A 23925-nucleotide genomic window follows, 5' to 3' on the forward strand; every position below is an offset into this window, starting at 1 on the left:
TCTCATCCCCATCACGGTTAATACTGATCCTGGATTCCATTCTAGCCCCTTTACAGCACTGACCTTGCTATGCGAACAGATGGCTGAACCCAGGAGCTTCCAGGTCCCTCCTCTCCGGTCCATACGCAGCATCCGCAGGATCTGAAGGAAACGCAAACTCCGAAGAGACGTGGCCAAGACATTTCCCTGATTTTTCCCCACGGCCACCACAGGAATGGAGGCCACCAGGACAAAAATATCTGCAAGAAAGGAAAATGACACAAGTGATTCACCACAGCAGCTTTCATGTTTCAGGGAGGCTCCTTTCTCTTGCAGCATCCTATGGAGACACCCTTGCATGCAGGGACTAGAGTTGTGACTCCCTACAATGTGTACATCAATAGAAACACACAGCCCACAGCCTAGGATGGCAAGGCACTCCCCTGCTCCTTCCTCCCTGAATGACTGGAGACTGCACTGCCCACTGTCAACTCTTTCCTGTGAAAACAGGAAGTTCAGGGAAGCAACACTGAGAGTGCGGCATTGAAAGCTGGGGTAATAATTTTAACAAATTGTTTACTGGGGAATCTTTAATTTATTGTGCTAAAGGTGGTAAAGTGTTACTAAACGCCGGACCCTGCATTCACTAAATCCGGTCTCCCGGGACCCTGCATTCACTAAATCCGGTCTCCCCGGACCCTGCATTCACTATATCCGCTCTCCCCGGACCCTGCATTCACTATATCCGGTCTCCCGGACCCTGCATTCACTATATCCGCTCTCCCCGGACCCCGCATTCACTATATCTGGTCTCCCCGGACCCTGCATTCACTATATCCGCTCTCCCCGGACCCCGCATTCACTATATCCGGTCTCCCCGGACCCCGCATTCACTATATCCGGTCTCCCCGGACCCCGCATTCACTATATCCGGTCTCCCCGGACCCCGCATTCACTATATCCGGTCTCCCCGGATCCTGCATTCACTATATCTGGTCTCCCCGGACCCTGCATTCACTATATCTGGTCTCCCCGGACCCTGCAGTCACTATATCCGGTCTCCCCGGACCCTGCATTCACTATATCTGGTCTCCCCGGACCCTGCATTCACTATATCTGGTCTCCCCGGACCCTGCATTCACTATATCTGGTCTCCTTGGACCCTGCATTCACTATATCCGGTCTCCCCGGACCCTGCATTCACTATATCTGGTCTCCCCGGACCCTGCATTCACTATATCTGGTCTCCCCGGACCCTGCATTCACTATATCTGGTCTCCCACAGTACACACAACATGGAAGTGCAATTATTTTAGTAAATATAAACTGCTAAATACATTTTCTCGGCTGCCCCCATAGCAAGCTATTTGGTCTGGGGGCACCTGACAGGAGGGGAGGGGCCAGTAACACCAGTGGGGACCCAAAAATAGGAGTATTGGGACTGCTATGTGCAAAACTATTACACAGAGCAGGGAAGTATAACATGTTTGTTATTAAAAAAAAAATACAAAAACTGAACCTTTAGTATCATTTTAATGACCAGTCTTAGAGATTAGATGATTAGGTCATCACTCTGCTCACTTCTCCTGTGCAGTGCAGGGACAGTGGAACCTTTCCCTCTCCATGCTGTGCATGGGATTAAAATATGCCCTTAAAGTGGTTGTAAACCCTCACATGTACGTGAAGTGACTGGCCTCAGGTGACACACAGAGATAAAACAAATCCTCCTACATAAGTTGTACCAGTTTATCTGCAGCTGTCTGTTCCCTACATCCAATCAAAGTGAAGAGTTTACACAGGATCTCTCAGCTCTTAAAAGCAGGGGGCGGGAAGCTGAAGTCACATCAGTGAGGAGAGCTCTGAGAGCTGACTGGAGATAATGGACACCCCTACACACAGCACACAAGAACAGAGCTGAGGCTGTCAAATCACAGGCTGTGCCCTCCCCGCCACCATTTTTCACTTGATGTCAGGAAAACTTTTCAGAAGTGACATATGCTGATAGCAGAGGCCAAAATGTATTCTGTTACATTTATTTAGGTAAAGAAAAGGAAAGTTATACGGTCTACAAACTGTGGTATATATCTAAACATTGATCAATCCTGATTTACTGACGGCCATTTTGGAAAGTAGACAGTCCAACGTGTTTAGTAAGAGGCATGGAGAATTTTTGAAGTTATAATTTTTGTCACAATTTTTTGGAAAATGAAAACATTTTTTAAAAATTTTTTTTTCACATTTCTTCTTTTTTTTACATATTGCCATCAGTGCAGTCCAGCCAGGGGTGGACTGACCATTTGGAAACTCGGGCACTGCCCGAGGGCCCGGGGTCAGTAGGGGGCCCCATGAGATGCCCCTGGTACCTTTTTCATAGGCTTTTTTGAGTTTGGGCAAGGACACAGGGGCCCCATGATCCCCTATTGCCCGGGGGCCCCATGAGTTGTCAGTCCGCCCCTGGTCCAGCATTATCATATAACTGGTGTGGTGGTGATCAGGGAGACTGGCGACAGTATGTAAAAAAAAAAGTAAAAGTTTTTTTTGTTTTTTTTTAAATCACATCTTTCTACATTTTTTTTTTTTACATATTGTGACTAAAGAAATACAGTGTAATCATAGATACTCGCTGTTTTAAGTAACCATTTTTTCTGAATGAAACCCTTCATGCAGTGTGTACTATTATGATTAGCTGTGATTGGCCACAACTAATCACATGGTACTGATGGGTTGTGATTGGCCCTGTCTGTCACATGTGATCACTGTGATTAAATCACAGAGATCAGCACAATAGTACACAATAAATAGAAGCCACCCATTGTGTACATTTGTCATGTGATCTGCTGTGATTGGTCACAGCGCTCACATGGTACCGGCAGCGGCCTGGAACACTGATCTGTCAATAGGCCAGGCAGAAAGTTAATGTGATACCTACATAAGCATGTTTATACAAAAACTCAAATGCGTTAAATAAACACAATCGTTATTTGGAAAGATGCTGAGTGTATCTTGTGTTTGTTCCCAACTGCAGTAGATAAAGTGGTTTTAAAGGCTCAAGGATTTTACCTTCATGCATTCTATGCATGAACGTGAAAAAAACTTCTCTGTGCAGCATCCCCCCCAGCCCCCCCCCCCACTAATGCTCACCTAAGCCCCCTCTGGATCCAGCGATGTGCACTGGAAACTCAGCTATCCTCTCTTCATTGGCTGAGACAGCAGCCATTGGCTCCCGCTGCCATCAATCACAGCCAGTGAGCCAATGAGAAGAGGGCGGGGGTGGGGCCAAGCCACGGCTCTGTGTGTGAATGGACACATGAAGCGGCGGCTGGGGAGTGCGCATGTTTGGGTGCCCCCATAGCAAGCTGCTTGCTGTGGGGGCACCCAACAGGAGGGAGGGGCCTGGAGGACCCGAGAAGAGGAGGATCTGGGCTGCTCTGTGCAAAACCACCGCACACAGCAGGCAAGTATAGACATGTTTGTTATTTAAAAAAAACAAATTAGGCCTTTAGTATCACTTTAATAATTTGGAACCATCATTATTCAGTTCGTAGTTGCCGATCAATAACATTTCCAATGTTTCTGTTGATTTTTTTAGTTATTTTTTATCATTTTTTTTTGTAAAAAACAAAAATAAAAAAATATATATGAAACAAAAATTCTAAATAAAATATTCTTGATCAGGTTTATAATTCTAGTCATCAGTTCCTCCCAGGGGATGTGATTATTTTAAATGATTTAAATTATGAATATTCAAACAAAACAACCCTGATAAAAAAGAAAAACTATAGGATTTTACTGCAATTCAACGTATTTAAAAAGATCCACTTTTATTGATAGAAAAGGTAAAATATTTAGATTTAAACAGATCAAAAACAAATTTTAAAAAGTTAGATAGGAACCAACTAACTTACCAGCATTTCTTTGCAGTGTGGGAGGAAACTGGAGTACCTGGAGGAAAGCCACGCAGGCACAGGGAGAACATGCAAACTCCAGGCAGCTGGTGCCATGGTTGGGATTTGAACCAACGACCCTAGTGCTGCCAGATGGAAGTGCTAATCATTCAGCCACTGTGCTGCATTATTGTATTCATTAATATAGTTTGGAGTCAAAGTAATATCCCTAGTTTTGGCAATGTTTTCCCCTTCATTGCATTTTTTTAAATTGTAATTGGTTCTCCTGGAGAGCTATTTACCTCCAGAGTTCCTCTAATTTTCTTTTGCCAGAAACTGGAACTAAAACTTTGGTTTGCACAGAACAATTGCAGAACTGTCACAGAAATGCATGCACAGTCAGCTGTTCCTATTTTAACCACTAGATGGCAGGGTAAGACTTCTTTTCTCTTAACCACTTGCCCTCCAGAGGATTTACCCCCCCCCTTTCCCATCCAGGTTATTTTTTTGTGATACGGAGCTGAGTTAGTTTAACTGACAATTGCGCGGTCATGCAACGCTGCACCCAAATGAAATTTACACCCTTTTTTTCTCCACAAATTGAGCTTTCTTTTGGTGGTATTTGATTGCCTGTGCGTTTTTTATTTTTTGCGCTATGAGAAAAAAAAAGACCGACAATTTTGAGAAAAAAAACATTATTTTTTACTTTTTCTATTAAATATGTCCAGTAAAAAAATAGAAAAAAAATCTAAATTTTGTCATAAATTTACTCCAAAAATTTACATGGCATTCTGCCACAGGGGGGGGGGGGGCTGACTTGGTGTCACTGACATCCCCAGTGACACCAATACAGTGATCAGTGCTAAAAAAAAAAAAAAAGCACTGACACTGTATTAATGACACCGTGCAGGAAGGGGTTAAGATAAGGGGCGATCAAAGGGTCAACTGTGTGCTGGGAGCAGGGGCGGACTGACTATTTGGAAACTCGGGCACTGCCCAAGGGCCCGGGGTCAGTAGGGGGCCCCATGAGATGCCCCTGGTACCTTTTTCATAGTCTTTTTTGAGTTTGGGCAAGGACACAGGGGCCCCATGATCCCCTATTGCCCAGGGGCCCCATGAGTTGTCAGTCCGCCCCTGGCTGGGAGTGTTTTACTAGAGGGCGGTGTCAGTGTGCTTCACTGTAAGCACACTGCTCTGGATGGCTGTGCTGTGCACAGCCATCCAAAGCAGTGTGCCCGAGCTGACAGGGAGAAGAACTGTTAGCAAAAAAAACAGTTCTCCTCGTTGGAGATACTCGGAAATCACCTGGTGCCGGCGAGTAATCACCAGCTAGGACCTGGTGATTGACAGCCGTGGCCTTGAATGGCGGTGTGGGTAGGGAGTGCGCCCCCTGCCCAGAAATGCAAAATCACGTATATATACCCGTGCTGTCCTGTAGCAGTATTTCTGCTATACGGCGTTTGGGAAGCGGTTAAATTGGAAGTAAATTCTATTTTTGTAAGGGCTAACAGGCAGGTACTTTTTTTTTTAACAACAGATGCTGTCCTTCTATGGGCTCATGTACACTGCAGCTGCTAAAGTGACGTTCAGGAGCTATTGTGCGTTTTTTTAAGCAGCCCCTGACCTCTCCCTAATGTTTTCCGATGTGTCCATGTGCACATCGTCGTTTACAGGCAGTTGAGGTCACAGGCATTTTTTTGAAAGCACAAAAATCGCGTTCAGGAGTAGAGTTTACCGGCGTTTCAAACGCCAAATGCTTGTAACCGCGTGTAAACGCTTGTAACCGTGTTTATGCGCTTTTGCATTTAGATGCATTTTTGGGCTGTTCCATATCCAGATGCTATCCAGAGACTTTTTTCATCATCAGAAATGCAGGCAAAGCATTTTCCATGTATTCAAATGGACCCGGTACACCGGCGCAGTCAGTTCCAGGTTTGGCATGCAGGAAAAAATGGTAGAACGTACCGCATTATTTCTGCACGGGACTGTACTGGAACACATCAAAACACAGCAGAAAAGCACAAGGAGTGTTGTGAGACATTACAGGCTTTACAGCGCTATGTAGCTCCTCCCACAGCACCAAGCATGGTTCACAAGCCACTTTTACTACAGTCACAACACCCATCAGAAAGTAGTGCTCTCTCTGCTTCTGCTCTCTCTACTGCTCACAAAATGTCTGAAATTGTTCATTATTTACTATTTTTCAGTGCATTCTGGGCATTTGGGAGGGTCTCGTGAGGTTATCTTTTAAAAACGCTTCTAAACGCAGCTAAACGCGCATAAACTCGGTAGTTAAACGCGGCTAAACATGCATAAATTCGGTAGGTACACTCGGTAGGTAAACGCGCATGAACGCGGTAGGTAAACTCGGTAGGTAAACGCGGCTAAACACGCATAAATTCGGTAGGTACACTCGGTAGGTAAACGCACATGAACACGGTCGGTAAATTCGGTAAGTAAACGCGGCTAAACACGCATAAACTCGGTAGGTACACTCGGTAGGTAAACGCGCATGAACGCGGTAGGTAAACTCGGTAGGTAAACGTGGCTAAACGCGCATGAACGCGGTAGGTAAACGTGGCAAGTAAACGCGGCTAAGCACGCATAAACTCGGTAGGTACACTCGGTAGGTAAACGCGCATGAACGCGGTAGGTAAACTCGGTAGGTAAACGTGGCTAAACGCGCATGAACGCGGTAGGTAAACGTGGCAAGTAAACGCGGCTAAACACGCATAAACTCGGTAGGTACACTCGGTAGGTAAAAGCGTATGAACGCGGTAGGTACACTCGGTAGGTAAACGCGTATGAACGCGGTAGGTACACTCGGTAGGTAAATGTGGCTAAACGCGCATGAAGGCGGTAGGTAAACTTGGTAAGTAAACGCGGCTAAACGCACATAAACTCGGTAGGTACACTCGGTAAGTAAACGTGGCTAAACGCGCATGAAGGCGGTAGGTAAACTTGGTAAGTAAACGCGCATAAACTCGGTAGGTACACTCGGTAGGTAAACGCGTATGAACGCGGTAGGTAAACTCGGTAGGTAAACGCGCATGAACGCGGTAGGTAAACGTGCATGAACGCGGTAGGTGAACTCGTTAGGTAAACGTGTATGAACGCGGTAGGTGATCTCGGTAGGTAAGCACGGCTAAATGCGCATAAACACAGTAGGTAAACACGGCTAAACTGCCGTTTTTAACCTACGTTTTCTAGAAGTCAGTTTCCATCGTTCAGAAACGTTTTTCAAACGCCCCGTGTACATGAGCCCTATAAACCCTTACCTACCTGAGTGCCGCTCATCTGGGACAATGCTTACCCTCCCCTTCAATCCAGCGGTCTTTGTGACACGGTGCCAGTCACGCCTTTCTATACAGCACATGGGTGCCACGACCCATTCTTTGCTATGGGCAAGCCTTATTGCAGGGACCACTGGAGACCACCACAAGTATGACTTACCCAACCTTCTCTGAGGAAAGACTGCCGATCTGGGAGGAGGGTCAGTGATATCCAGAGTGGGCTGCACTCATGGGGGAGGGGTTAAGGGGAATTATTAACCACTTGCCTACCGGGCACTTATACCCCCTTCTTTACCAGGCCAATTTTCAGCTTTCAGCGCTGTCACACTTTCATTGACAATTGAGCAGTCATGCAAGTGGTGGTATTTAATCACCGCTGGGCACTTTACTTTTTGTGCTATAAACAAAAAAAGTGCAAAAAATTTGAAAAAAAAAAAAAGTTGCTTTGTTTCTATTATAAAATTTTTCAAACAGGTAATTTTTCTCCTTCACTGATGTGCGTTGATGAGGCAGCACTGATGGGCACTAATAGGCGGCACTGATGGGCACTGATAGGCAGCACTGATAAGCAGCACTAATGAGGTGGCACGGATAGGTGGCACTGATAGGCAGCACTAATGAGGTGTCACAGATAGGCGGCACTGACTGGCATCACTGCTGGGCTCTGACTGGCAGCACTGCTAGGCATTGACTGGCGCAACTGCTGGGCACTGACTGGCACAACCGTGGGGCACTGACTGGTGGCACTGACTGGCAGCACTGCTGGGCTGCACTGATGGGCACAGGTAGGTGGCACTTCTGGGCACAGGTGTGTGGCACTGCTGGGTGGCACAGGTGGGTGCACTGCTGGGCACAGGTGGGCGGAACTGGTGGGAGGCACTGCTGGGCAACGATCATCAGGGCACTGATCATCTGTGCCCTGATGATCGGTGCTGATCCCCGCTCTGACAACTGCCGGTTTCTCGGCAGTACTTTCCTCACGCTCTGACAGCGTGAGGAAAGTGCAGCCTAGAAACCGGCAATTGCATTTCCTGGTGATCAGCATGTCATTGGACACGGCTGATCACGTGCTAAAAGGCCGCTGTGATTGGCCTTTTACCACATCACGTGATCAGCTGTGTCTGTAGGACACAGCGATCATGGAGATCGCTGGGGGCGCGCAGGAGAGCGCGTTCTGCGAGGACATCATATGACGCCCTCCCAGAACTGGCCGGCCCCAGTGTAGCCGTCATTCGGCTATCTGCGGTTGGCAAGTAGTTAAAGTTCAAGTTGTCTTTTAAAAGCAAAAACTGTGATTTGCCCATTCCAGGTTTGCTTCAAAGTGGCTGTAAATCTCAGACATGAAATATGAACAAAGCATATTCCTCTATAGTGTGTACCTGTCTCAATCCAGAGCACTAAGTGTCATTTCTCTCTGCTGCCTCCTTCCTCTGCTCTCAGTATTAATCACTTCTGATAAGTTTTCCTGACACCAAGAGCAAAATTGTGACAGGGAAGGGGCCTCCAGCAGATTGACAGCCTCAGCTCTGTACTTGTGTGCTGTGTGGAGGGGGCGGTGTGTTTTCCCTCCAATCAACTCTCAGAGCTTTCCTCACTGAGCTCTGCAAAGTGTAACTTCAGCTCTCCATCCCCTTTTTTCTGAACTCTCAGACAAGGTTTAAAATTCTGCACTTTAAAAGGATGTGGAGAAAAGAAATTGCAGATAAACAGGTACAACTTATGTAGGAGGATTTGTTTCATCTTTGTGTATTACCTGAGGCCAGTCCCTTTACTTGGTATATGTAACGGTTTACAACCACTTTAATTCTCAACCCCCCCAGCATATACCTTTACCTTGTTCCCCACTGATCCTTTCAGCCCTATGAGCCAAAGGATATACCCCTTAATTTTGGGTATGGAGAACCATGCAACTTGCTCCATGTGACACCGCTGGGTCAAGCAGCACCATTACCTTGGGAATCTATATACCGTACCTGTCCAGGGATTTTTTTTCTCAGAGAATAGGAACTCCCTCCTTCTGATTTTCCACCCCCTACCCACCTCTGAGCACTGTCCCATGGTTCTACCCCCTACCCACCTCTGAGCACTGTCCCGTGGTTCTACCCCCTACCCACCTCTGAGCACTGTCCCATGGTTCCACCCCTCTAACCACCTCAGAGCAAAAACCCTTGGTTCCACCCCCTACCAACCCCCGAGCACCATCCCTTGGTTTCACCCCCTACCAACCTCCGAGCACCATCCTTTGGTTCGAACCCCCCCCAGCACCGTCCCTTGGTTCCACCCCCTACCCATCCTCCAGCACCGTCCCTTGGTTCCACCCCCTACCCACCTCCCAGTATAGGTCCTTTTAGAGAATACAGAGCCAAGTATAATTTTGTATGGAATTTGTTAATGATAACAAGAAAAGTAGTAAAATAGATCCCCTATAGCCAGAAACATTAGCCCCCCTCCCCCCAGCAACAATAATTTCCCCCAGCAACATAGACCTCCAGCAGCAACAACAGATCTCCCATCAGCAAGCACCAATAGTCCCATCCCTCAACAGTAGATCCCGTCCTGCAACCGTTGACCTCCCAGCAACAATAGATCCTTCTCCAGCAACAATAGATCACCATGCAAAAATAGATCCCCCAGCAGCCAGCATCAATAGACCCTCCAGTACACCCCAGAACCCTTTGCCATTGCATAAATTCAGTGCTAGAGATGCTATGGTTCCCCACGTTCCCACTGAAAAAAAAGTCCTGTTCCTGTCTGAGCTATGACTTCATCCACTCTTCGTTCACACAGTGCAATGCTTCACTTCCAGCAGCAGAGGGAGCCGTAGGGAATCTGAATGCTTCTACAGGTGAAACTCGAACAATTAGAATATGGTGCAAAAGTTCATTTATTTCAGTGCAGCAACTTAAAAGGTGAAACTAATATATGAGATAGACTCATTACATGCAAAGCAAGATAGTTCAAGCCGTGATTTGTCATAATTGTGATTATTATGGCTTACAGCTCATGAAAACCCCAAATCCACAATCTCAGAAAATGAGAATATTCCATGCAATCAATAAAACAAGGATTGTACATAGAACAATATCGGACCTCTGAAAAGTAGAAGCATGCATATGTACTCAGTACTTGGTTTGGGCCCCTTTTGCAGCAATTACTGCCTCAATACGGCGTGGCATGGAAGCTATCAGCCTGTGGCACTGCTGAGGTGTTATGGAAGACCAGGATGCTTCAATAGCGGCCTTCAGCTCTTCTGTATTGTTCGGTCTCATGTCTCTCATCTATCTCTTGGCAATGCCCCAGAGATTCTCTGTGGGGTTCAGGTCAGGCGAGTCTATCTCATATATTAGTTTCACCTTTTAAGTTGCATGACTGAAATAAATGAACTTTTGCACAATATTCTAATTTTTCGAGTTTCACCTGTATATTAGGTCAAGAGCTGCATACTGAGGTCCACCACCATTGCTAGGAAGACTCTCCTGACCCCAAGTGGTGGGCAATAGCAGCAGCTTACTGGTAACCAATGCAGATAGGTACTCTGAATCTGTGGGTAGGCTAGTTAGTTATACACCTGGGCCTAGGAAGCACTGGAGATAGGTCATCTAACTGCAAATTCCTAACTATTGCAAAGCCCACGGCAGCAACAATGCCCAACTGACATGCCCACCCCTCTGAATTGGATAAATAAACTTACCTAGCATGCATAATGGCTTTCTGGCAAACTTCAGTCTCCCCCGCCAGCCCTTATAACGACAGCAGCAGCCAGCTGCCCAAATTCTTAAGACAAATTCTGCTCCAAAAATAACCAGGGCGAACCTTTCCTGTAAGACAAAACGAGGACAGTAAGTGGACACTCATATTTTACACAAAAAGACTATGTATTCTAAATGATAGAAAATGTCACAGGAGAGGTGGGAACTCTTCACGGTTGGAGGGAAGATACGGGAAGGCAGAGTAAGAGCTACGGCAGGGACATCTCAACAATGGCTTCTTCAGTTTTGGGTGGAGTGTTCCTTTAAAGCCCATACTGCAAGGGTTCACTGAATGTTTAGGTCTAGGGGGCATGGAAAAGAAAATGTACTTACCTGCTAGGCCACATTCGTCCTCATGGCTGCTCCAGCAGTCTAAGGTCCTGGAATCAACAAGAATGATCCAGGGTCCACAGCCCTTCACTAAGAGTGATGGTGCCGAAAGACAGTCCACCATCGGAGCATGGGGGGGCGCTATCTGCTGGGTGACCAGAGGATCATGACAGTAAAAGCACGTCTAGTCTGCCATTGAATAGATGAGCAGGTGACCCTTGCAGTGTGAGAAGTTTCTGATCTCCTGGACTTGGGCTTTAAGATTCACTAACGCAGAGCATCTCATCAGTTGGCCACATGTGACAAGTTTCCATTGTAACTTTCGATCCACAGAGAATGACAAGTAGAGTCAACAATGCAACGGTTCCATTTCATTTCATCCCAGGGTTTATTTTATGTATTTATTCATTACAGGTATTTCTGTATATCAGGGGTCTTGGATTAAAATTCATGGGGGTCCGGTCATTACAGGTTTCATCCAGCAGAGGTCCGAGTCTCATGCTGCTGCTATGACCCGGATTCTTCACATCTTGGCCTCACCCCCTTACATTACAGTTTTCCCTTTACATCAAAACCCCCTGCATATCACAGCACCCCCTTTTACATTGCAGAACCCCCTCTTCACATTGCAGCACCCCCTTTAACATTGCAGAATCCCCTCTTTACATCGCAGCACCCCTTTTTACATTACAGAACCCCTCTTCACATAGCAGCACCCCCTTTTATATTGCATAACCTCCTCTTCACATCACAGCACCCCCTTTTACATTGCAGAACCCCCTCTTCACATCACAGCACCACCTTTTACATTGCAGAACCCCTCTTCACATTGCAGCATCCCCTTTTACATTACAGAACCCCCTCTTCACATAGCAGCACCCTCTTTTACATTGCAGAACCCCCTCTTCACATAGCACCCCCTTTTACATTGCAGAACCCCTTCTTTACATAGCAGCACCCCCTTTTACATTGCAGAACCCCCTCTGCACATCACATCCCTTTTATATTGCCGAAATCCCCTATTTACATCACAGCACCCCCTTTTATTTTGCAGAACCCCCTCTTCACATCACAGCACCCCCTTTTACATTACAGAACCCCCTCTTCACATAGCAGCACCCTCTTTTACATTGCAGAACCCCCTCTTCACATAGCACCCCCTTTTACATTGCAGAACCCCTTCTTTACATAGCAGCACCCCCTTTTACATTGCAGAACCCCCTCTGCACATCACATCCCTTTTATATTGCCGAAATCCCCTATTTACATCACAGCACTCCCTTTTATTTTGCAGAACCCCTTCTTCACATCACCTAACTCCCCTTTACAATGCAGCTCCTTCTTTACATTACCTGCCTGTTTTACATCACAGCCCTCCTTTGCCTCCAAGTCCCCCCATTTTAAATCACAGCCCCCCCCCCCCCACCTTACATCACAGACCTCCACCCATTACATCAGTGTCCTCAGCCCCACTCCCTTGTATTGCAGTCTCCATCACAGCCCCCCTTACCTACATTTCAGTCCCCTTCACTGCCCCCCCCTTTGTATCCCAGTACACTTTGCAGTACCCTTCCTCACACCCCAGTCCCCTTTACAGCCGTTCTTGCATCCCAGTACTCTTCAAAGCCCCCCTTACTTGAATCCTGGCCCCTACATAGTCCCCTTCCCAGTCCCATTTACAACCCCCCCCCTTACTTGCTGCTCAGTCCCCTTCACAGCCCCCCCCCCCGTATCCCAGTCCCCTTCACAGCCCCCCTTCCTTGTACCCCAGTCCCCTTCACAGCCCCCCTTCCTTGTATTACAGTCCACTTCAAAGCCCTCCTTTACTTGCACCCCAATACCCTTCACATCCCCCCTTCCTGGCAACCCAGTCAACTTCACAGCCCCCCTTCCTTGCACCCCAGTCCCATTTACAGCCTCTCCTTGCGTGCAGCCCAGTCCATTTTACAGCCCCCCTTCCTTACACCCCAGTCCACTTCACAGCCTTCCTTTGTTGCACCCCAGTCCCCTTCAGAGCCCCCCCCTTTTCTTTTTTGTATACTGGTCCCCTTCACAACTCCCCTTTCTTCCTTCCTTGCAATCCAGTCCCCTTTATATGAATGCCCCCTCCCTTATATTACATTTCCCTCTGCCAATCACAACACTCCTCCAACCTTTCCAATCCTACCTTACACAGCAGGCAGAAGGAGCAGCATGTCCAGACAGAGGGGGCAGGACATGCTTTTCATGTTAACTGGCAGGTGATTGGTTGCTAGGACCGCTCCTCTTCCTAGCAATAAATCACTGGCTTGTTAACTTGAAAAGTACATCCTGCATATCCCGCGCCTTCTGCCTTCTACTAGTTATTGGATAAATGCTGTGACAGCGGTAGGGGTAGGAGGATGTCAGCTGGGAGAGGATACCCAAACTACTTAGTGATGGAGCCGCAGTCTGGATAGGACTGTCATTCGGTCCGTTTTCAGGCCACGGTCGGCCATTTAGTGATGCCTGCTGTGAATAAAGCCAAACTTTATTTATTGCATGTATTTATACTGTAGAGTTCATATACTTATTATATGTATTTATATACCACCACCAATGTATTTATAAACGGGCCAATATGTAGAGATCATATACTTATTACAGGTATTTATATACCACCACCAATTTATTTATAATAGGTCTATATATAGAGGGCATATACTTATTACGGGTATTTATATACCACCACCAATTTATTTATAATAGGTCTATATATAGAGGGCATATACTTATGATAGTTATTTATATACCACCACCAATGTATTTATAACAGGTCTATATATAGAGGGCATATACTTATTACAGGTATTCTTATAACACCACCAATGTATTTATAACAGGTCTATATATAGAGGTCATATACCTATTACAGGTATTTATATACCACCACCAATGTATTTATAATAGGTCTATATATAGAGGTCATATACTTATTACAGGTATTTATATACCACCACCAATTTATTTATAACAGGTCTATATATAGAGGGCATATACTTATTACAGGTATTTATATACCATCACCAATGTATTTATAACAGGTCTAAATATAGAGGTCATATACCTATGAGAGGTATTTATATACCATCACCAATGTATTTATAACAGGTCTATATAGCGGTCATATATATATAGAGAGTAAATATATTTATTATAGGTATTTATATACCACTACCAATAACAGGTCTATATATAAATATAATTATTATAGGTATTTATCTACCGCCACCAATTTATTTATAAACAGGTCTATATATAGAGGTCATATACTTATTATAGGTATTTTTATACCACCACCAGTTTATTTATAACAGGTCTATATATAGAGTAAATATATTTATTATAGGTATTTTTTTTTACCTCCACCAATTTATTTATAAACAGGTCTATATATAGAGGTCATATACTTATTATAGGTATTTACATACCACCACCAATTTATTTATAACAGGTCTATATATTATTCTGGCCAATGAAATGAATTAAAGCCCAAGCGCTTGATGCTTGTAAATGCGCCTAAATGCTTTTAAAAGCGTCAGACAATTTGACAAGCGTCAAGTGTTTTTTTCTGTAAAGGAGGAGTATTTTTCAAAAATGTCCTGTGTGCACGAGACCTTAGATGTCCACACAGGGAAATAGAATGAACTAAATACAATAATTGCACATATAATGTTATGGGAAGATTTTTGTTGAAATGAATGGCCTGGTGACAGGGTCTCTTTACCCACTTTTCTTTTTTTTTTGCACACGTTAAAATCTGCATTTTGCTAGAAATAAAATTGTATGTTTTCTGAAAGTAGAGAATAAAATGTTGACAGCTGCAATTTTTTATGCCGTACGATATTTGCACAGCTAATTATCAAACATGTTTTCAGGGCAAAAAAATACCCTAATTCAGTACAAATAAACACAAATTTATATCGAATTTGTTTGGTGAAATAAAAAAAAGATTGGGATCTGTGGCATAGATGGATACCAAACATGTCAAGCCTTAAAATTGCACACACCCATGAAATGACTATGGTACTATGGAACCACAAATTCTCCATAGGCAAGGATTTAAGAGCCTTTACAGGTTATCAGTTTAGAGCAAGGGTACCCAAATTTTGTAAATAAAGGGCCAATTTATTGTGCTTCAGACTTTAGAGAAGCCGGTCTGTTGCCAGCGAGAGTGGACATTTACCTGCCATAAGTGGTTGTAAACCACCACATTTGGTATTAGGGGGAGGAACGTTGATCCATTGGTATCATTGGTAGGAATAGTGCCCCACTGTCGGTGTCAGTGGGAGAAAAGGTGTCCCATTGTTGATGTCAGTTGGCAGAATAGTGTCTCATATCAGTTGGAGGAATAGTGCCCCAAGAGCCAGATGAAGGCAAGCAAAGGGCCACATCTGGCCCTCGGGCCACAGTTTGGAGACCACTGGCTTAGAGTGAACTGTGAATTATGGCCTGAGAATGATTGCTCGCTCGCATTTGTGATGATATCTCACGTTAATGGTGGAGCGGATGTTTAAATACACACGTTCTTGTACACTGTGCTTTTTATATAGGGTGTGTACAAGAGTGCAGGGGTTGCTTTAAATTTTTTTCTTACTTATTAAATGTCTTTTATATGAAATTTTTGTCCCATAACAAGTAATTTTATTGTTATCACTAAGGCTCCATGTACACGGGATGTTTGCAAAACACTTCTGAACGATGGAAACTGACTGCTGGAAAACGTAGGTTAAAAAAATCTGTTTAGCTGCATTTGCATAACACGTTTATAAGCGTTTGCGTTTAGAAGCATTTTTAAAGATAACCTCAGGAGACCTTCCCAAATGCCCAGAATGCACTGAAAAATAGTAAAAAACTAACTATTTCAGACATTTTGAGAGAAATAGAGAGAGCAGAAGCAGAGAGAGCAGAATGTGTTGAGATTAGCTGTCTTTTTTTTTGTGGCGTTTGGATGTTTTCCGGCTCATTTCTGTGCAGAAATTATTGCAACAGTGTCTAACATTTTCTTTCATTTGAAACCTCAAAGTATGGCGTACGGGGTCCATTTGAGTACCGGGAAAACGCTTTGAATGCATTTTTCATAATGAAAAAAAGGCTCTGGACAGCATCTGCAAATGGAAGAGTTAATAAAAAATTCCAAACGCAAACGCTTATAAACGCGGTTAGCAGCGTTTAAAACGCTGATAAAATCTACTCCTGAATGCAAGTTTGGTGCGTTCAAAAAAACGACTGTAAATTCAACTGCCTGTAAATGAAGATGTGTACATAGGAACACATTAGGGAGAGTTCATAGGCTGCTGAAAAAAACGCTTAACAGCTCCTAAACGTGTGTTTATCAGCTGCAGTATACATGGAGCCTAACAAGCCTCCTCCTATATGATAACATTGGACGAGGGACGGGTCCTTTTTATTGAGACCCCCAAGTGTCTCCCTGCCCTCCAATGCAGCTATTTAGGCACAAATCATTCTTGAACAGCTGCATCCTTGGCTACACTAGTTGAGAAATTCGGGTGACCCCGGAACTGACGTAATACGCATCGCTTTTGGGGTCTTTCGTTGCAAGAGGGATTGGGGAATGGATGCTCCCAGAGTTCCTCCTGCTCTAACTGTACCATCAGTTTCCCATTGAGAGCCCCATAAATGTGATCAGTTGGCTCTAGAGACACCTAGATCACTTTAGTCGGAAAGTCCTTCACTGGCTGTTAAATCTGGTTCCATGGTGACAGCTGCAGCAGCAGTGAGCTTGATTAACTACCTGTCTACCATGCGGTTTATGAACATACCTTGGTAGACAAGTGGTTAAGCAAAACCGAGCACCCCATAGGATATCAAACTTGTGAAGGGTACACGAGCAAAGTCCAGGAGAAGCCTTAAAGGGGCCTTATGTCTTGAATGGTTTCTATGATTTCCACTACAGTAAGTTATTTCACTCAGTTACATTTAACAATATTATTATCACCATTATTATTAATATATTAAAGTATTTACATTATTATTATACAGGATTTATATAGCGCCAACAGTTTGCTCAGCGCTTTACAATATAATATAGTGCCGACTCTTTTCACATTATTTTACAAACACATGTGAACACAGCAGCACAAAAAGATGATATAAAAATTACTGGTCAATAACATTCTGCATATTAGGAAAGATCATCATCATAAAATTTCTTTTGACATTAAAAGAAAAAAAATAGTTCAGCTTGCACAGAATATGCAGTAATTGCTGCTGAATTACATTTACAGGGAGCAGTATATATTCTCACCGCTAGATGGCAGTGTACAACAATTTTTGCTCTTCACAGCATAACCCTTTCAAGCCTAGAAAATCCTTGCAACTTACTGCAACCAAGCAGGGCAATGTTGGGGCAATATCTAACCCTTTGATTGAAAAAGCAACCAATAAAAAACATAATCATACATGAACTTTACATAGTCAGCCTATAATGGTCTTGTAATATTGTCCCAAAAATCCAAAACAAAGAAAATGAGGGGACTTTTCAGGAACCAACCTACAACTACGTAAAACACTATCAAATAAAATTTAAATTATTACATAGAAAGGGGTGTGTGTATTAAAAAAAATGTACATAGCTGCATGTGAATTGTGTGCAAATGAAGCAAAATCGAATGTCTTCAGGCCATAGTCTCTACAGATCGAAGGTTATTCATTGAAAAAAGCAGTAAATGGGGAAAAAGATAGAATTGTGACTACCAGATGGAGCTGAGAAACATAGGAAATAAATACTTATTTCCTATGATCCGCTGAGCTATTTAGTGGCTGTACTGGGCAGCACAGTGGCTAAATGGTTAGCACTTCCCCCTGGCAGTACTCGGGTCGTTGGTTCGAATCCCAACCACGGCACCACCTGCCTGGAGTTTGCATGTTCTCCCTGTGCCTGCATGGGTTTCTTCCGGGGTACTCCGGTTTCCTCCCACACTCCAAAGACATGCTGGTAGGTGACTTGGATCCTGTCTAAATTGGCCCTAGTATGTGTATCTATAATTGTGAGTTATGGACCTTAGATTGTACACCCCTTGAGGGTTAGGGACTGATGTGAAGATACAATATATATATGTAAAGTGCTGTGTAAATTAACAGTGATGTAAAAGTACCTGAAATAAATAAATATTGTTCCTCTTAGATTGTAAGCTCCCAGGATCAGGCCCTCCTAACCCTCTTGTATTGAACTGTATTGTTGCTGTATTGTCTCCCGTTATATTGTAAAGTGCTGAGCAAACTGTTGGCGCTATATAAATCCTGTATAATAATAATAATAATATATAAATCCTGTATAATAATAATATATAAATACTGTATAATAATAATATATAAATCCTGAATAATAATAATAATATTGTTGTATTTTCCCAATTCACACAGTTTTTTCCCAAGTAATACCAATCAATCTGCAGAGAATATAGTCTGAGAATATTTGAGTTCACCCCATTTGCACAGACCAAGTATACATATAGTTTCGACTGACGAATAGCTATGCAATTTATTTTTTAAATAAATACACCCCACAGATTTACATTTATCCATTACATATGGAATATACACAAGTTTAAATTAAATCAACTCCTCCTGGCTCTAATGGTGCCATGTTACCATTATCAATAGCTATTTATTCTGTTGACAGAAATCCAGTCTTGGAATCCATTATACAGTCAGGTCCATAAATATTGGGACATGGACACAATTCTAACATTTTTGGCTCTATACACCACCACAATGGATTTGAAATGAAACGAACAAGTTGTGCTTTAACTGCAGACTGTCAGCTTTAATTTGAGGGTATTTACATCCACATCAGGTGAACGGTGTAGGAATGACAACAGTTTGCATATGTGCCTCCCACTTGTTAAGGGACCAAAAGTAATGGGACAGAATAATAATCATAAATCAAACTGTCACTTTTTAATACTTGGTTGCAAATCCTTTGCAGTCAATGACAGCCTGAAGTGTGGAACGCATAGACACCCCCAGACGCTGGGTTTCACCCCTGGTGATGCTCTGCCAGGCCTCTACTGCAACTGTCTTCAGTTCCTGCTTGTTCTTGGGGCATTTTCCCTTCAGTTTTGTCTTCAGCAAGTGAAATGCATGCTCAATCGGATTCAGGTCAGGTGATGGACTTGGCCATTGCAGAACATTCCACTTCTTTGGTTGCTTTTGCAGTCTGCTTTGGGTCATTGTCCATCTGCACTGTGAAGCGTCCAATGAGTTGTGAAGCATTTGGCTGAATATGAGCAGATAATATTCCCGAAACACTTCACAATAGGATGTTGTTCCAGAACTGTGAAGGCTTTTTTAGATGACGTTTGGCAAACTCTAATCTGGCCTTCCTGTTTTTGAGGCTCACCAATGGTTTACATCTTGTGGTGAACCCTCTGTATTCACTCTGGTGAAGTCTTCTCTTGATTGTTGACTTTGACACACATACACCTACCTCCTGGAGAGTGTTCTTGATCTGGCCAACTGTTGTGAAGGGTGTTTTCTTCACCAGGGAAAGAATTCTTCAGTCATCCCCCACAGTTGTTTTCCGTGGTCTTCCGGGTCTTTTGGCGTTGCTGAGCTCACCGGTGCGTTCCTTCTTTTTAAGAATGTTCCAAACAGTTGTTTTGGCCACGCCTAATGTTTTTGCTATCTCTCTGATGGGTTTGTTTTGTTTTTTCAGCCTAATGATGGCTTGCTTCACTGATAGTGACAGCTCTTTGGATCTCATCTTGAGAGTTGACAGCAACAGATTCCAAATGCAAATAGCACACTTAAAATGAACTCTGGACCTTTTATCTGCTCATTGTAATTGGGATAATGAGGGAATAACACACACCTGGCCATGGAACAGCTGAGAAGCCAATTGTCCCATTACTTTTGGTCCCTTAACAAGTGGGAGGCACCTATGCAAACTGTTGTAATTCCTACACCGTTCACCTGATTTGGATGTAAAAACCCTCAAATTAAAGTTGACAGCGTGCAGTTAAAGCACATCTTGTTCGTTTCATTTCAGATCCATTGTGGTGGTGTATAGAGCCAAAAATGTTAGAAGTGTGTCCATGTCCCAATATTTATGGACCTGACTGTATAAATGCATCACATGGTGACAGGAACATCCATGAGCGACGCGTTTCTTAGACCAACAGCCCACTTCCTCAGGGGCAAACAGAAGGTGAAGACTATAAAGGAGTTAGTGGATACAACTAGTGCTCAGACTGGGACCACATTGGTTAGTGTCATTAGTTGCTAGGACACAACATTGCTTGCTAGAACGCGGTCAGCTGCATATTGTCATTGGTTGCTAAGTCGCTGTCAGCTTTGTAGCATCACTGATTGTTAGGACACGGCCAAGAGCATAACAACTTGCTATGTAGTAAAGAACAGGCCATGGTTATCTCCATTAAACCCTCCATCCCATGTTGTCACGGGTTGATAGGAGGCTGTTGGGACAGCTTCCTAGCAACCAGTGAGAGGGTGGGGAGGAGGGGGTGGTGCATACAAACATGTCCTGTTCTTTACTACACATTAAGTTGCTGTGCTCTTCACAGTGTCCTAGCAATCAGTGATACTATGAATCTGACAGCATCCTAGCAACCAGTGGCAAAATGCAGCTGACAGTGTCCTAGCAACCAATGATGCTAAGTAGCTGACAGCATCCTAGCAACCAAAGACTCTGTGTTCCTGATAGCTTCCTAGCAACCAGTGACATTATTCAGCTGACAGTGTCCTAGCAAACAATGTTGTTGTGCCCCTGAGAGTGTCCTAGTAACCAGTGATGCTATATAGCTGACAGTGTACTAGCAACCAGTGATGCTGTGTTCCTGACAGTGTCCTAGCAACCACTGACACTATGCAGCTGACAGTGTTCTAGCAAGCAATGTTGCTATGTTCTTGACAAGGAACTAACAACCAGTTATTATATGTAGCTGAAAGCATCTTAGGAAATATAGACACTGTTCCTGACAGTGTCCTAGCAACCACTGAAACTAAGCAACTGACAGCATCCTAGCAACCAGTGACCTTTTGCAGCTGACAGCATTCTAGCAAGCAATGTCGCTGTGTTCTTGAAAATGTACTAACAACCAGTGATTCTATGTAGCTGACTGCATCCTAGCAAATATGGAGGCTGTGTTCCTGACAGTGTCCTAGCAACCACTGACACTATGTAACTCACAGCGTCCTAGCAACAGAGACCTTATGCAACTGACAGCGTTCTAGCAAGCAATGTTGCTGTGCTCTTGACAGTGTCCTAGCAATCAGTGAAGCTATGCAGCTGACTGTGTCCTAACAACCAAGGATGCCATGTTCCTGACAGTGTCCTAGCAACCACTGACACTATGCAGCTTACAGCATCCTAGCAACCAATGATGCTATGCAGCTGACATTGTTCTAGCAAGCAATGCTGCTGAGCTCCTGGCAGTATCCTAGCAACAAGCCATGCACCTTACAGCGCCCTAGCAACCAAGGACACGGAGTGGTTGGGGGGCGGATTGTATGTGCAACTGATGGAGTGTTTAGTATGGACACTCCGGTATCAGTGCAGCCCACCACCATGCTTACATGCAACAAATTCTGACAGGCATATGAATTTGTTGCACTAACGTATGACAGTTTTCTGTGATATTCTTTATGAATTTCAGAATATGTCATTATTTTAAATAACAATCACCATCAGTGCATATATAGGAAAATCCGCAATCCGGGGCACTTGGGAATCTCTGAATATGCATACTGCAGCATAATGAAATCTAATGCATCATACTGTGGGCATCATCCCAATCAGAAAGAAAGCAGTCATCGATTAATCCAAACATTGACCCCAGACAAAGCCATGTTCCCAAATGAATCAGCTTATCTAAAGTAATCCAAGAATTAGTGGGGCAACCAGCCTCACCCAGGAGGCAGAAAAAGCAACTGAACAGGTCAAACCATCCAAGCCACCAACATTTCCTATCAAAGCCATAGAACCATCAACACTGCTGTAGGTACGTTCCTAGTTCTGTTTGACTATTTTTGTGGTCGCAAAAACAGAATTCATTACAGCCGACCTCTACATCTTGCATCCAAATATATAAACTGTTTGATCCATGTGATCGGTTTTGCAATAGAATTTTCTAGAAAACAATTATACATGTGAGTGGATTTGTGCTACTAGCGATCTGCCAAATCTGGCCACCATTGTTCTGTAGGGATGGCCATTCACAGATCAGCTGCCTATGAAGTACAGAGGCAAGGGGGGGGGATATTGGTTCAGCCCACTTTACACAAAGTCTGAAGGAGTCAATGGGAGCAAGGGCGGACTTACAACTCATGGGGACCCCAGGCAATAGGGGATCATGGGGCCCCTGTGTCCTTGCCCACACTCAAACTACACCCAAAAAAGCCTATGAAAGGTACCAGGGGCAGTGCCCGAGTGCCCAAATGGTCAGTCCGCCCCTGAATGGGAGTCTTCTATTATTCCAATGATAAGGGCTCACATCCAGGGGCGGACTGACAACTCATGGGGCCCCCGGGCAATAGAGGATCATGGGGCCCCTGTGTCCTTGCCCAAACTCAAAAAAGCCTATGAAAAAGGTACCGAGGCATCTCATGGGGCCCCCTACTGACCCCGGGCCCTCGGGCAGTGCCCGAGTTTCCAAATGGTCAGTCCGCCCCTGGTCACATCACCATTATGCCATTTATCAAAAGTGGGTGATATAAATATCCCATCGTTAAAATAACAGATGGTGTCCATTGCTTCCCTAAGACTCTCTGTGTTGCGGGATGTGTAAATGAACGCTGCCAATTTGCAACATGTAGTGAATGCAGTTTTCTGTAGACATGTGAACCCAACAGAGTTCCCTGTATTAGGCTTCAAGGACCAGTGCCCATTTATATGCTTTAGAAAAGACATTTATACCCAGTAATGTGAACGCGGTTGTGTAAAACACTCGCATGTGCACGGACGTATGCTCCAAATGCACATTTTTGGAGCATACGTCAGCATGCGGCCAGGCGCTTTACATAACTCCCATATACTGCCGTCTCATCTAATAGACGGCTGCGTGCGGCAGCAACAGGTCCCTGAAATTTCATTACACAGGCCTCCTTTGGCCATATACACTCACCGGCCAGTTTATTAGGTACACTTATTCAGTTGCTTGATAACACAAATTGCTAATCAGCCGATCACATGGAAGCAACTCAATGCATTCAGGCATCCAGACGTGGTTAAGACGACTTGCTGAAGTTGAAACCGAGCATCAGAATGTGGAAGAAAGGGGATTTAAGTGACTTTGAACGTGGCTTGGTGGTTGCTGCCAGACGGGCTGGTCTGAGTATTTCAAAATCTACTGGGATTTCCACGCACAAAAAAGATGGTCAAGAGGAGTGACAACTAAATTCAATGGGCCCAGTTGATTTTTTTTTTGCCAAAGTGAGAGTCACAAGAGTAGTCGGCATCACCCTGAACTTGCAGGATCGCCAGGTGAAAAAAGAAAGGGGGGGGGGAGAAGACTACTGCAGCCAGCACATCTATGGGCTGGTAAGCTGCAATCGTTTTTGTTCTTGGAAATAGATGCCATTAACTGCCATCCAAACTGTAAAGCAACAACCTACACTTCTTCAAGCTGCCCAAGAATTACAATCTGATTGCACAATCGCCTTCAGATTGACTAACAATGAGGCACAAGG

At 44.3% G+C, this 23925-nt stretch overlaps 1 protein-coding gene across 2 annotated transcripts in view; it reads right to left on the reverse strand.

The window, feature by feature from the left end:
- The window catches only part of KCNQ3 (potassium voltage-gated channel subfamily Q member 3), a 315258-nt gene that overhangs the window by 107427 nt on the left and 183906 nt on the right, over positions 1-23925 (reverse strand). For both annotated transcript variants that reach the window (XM_089685936.1, XM_089685935.1), the window contains exons 3-4: positions 10848-10974; positions 64-239 (exon numbers count right to left, since the gene is read on the reverse strand). In XM_089685936.1, the coding sequence (XP_089542062.1) occupies positions 64-239; positions 10848-10974 (303 nt within the window). The remainder of the gene's footprint in view (positions 1-63; positions 240-10847; positions 10975-23925) is intronic.

This window comes from Staurois parvus, unplaced genomic scaffold (assembly GCF_062004578.1).
Source record: "Staurois parvus isolate SC_StPar_1 unplaced genomic scaffold, SC_StPar_1.0 ptg000389l, whole genome shotgun sequence".
Lineage (NCBI taxonomy): Eukaryota > Metazoa > Chordata > Amphibia > Anura > Ranidae > Staurois > Staurois parvus.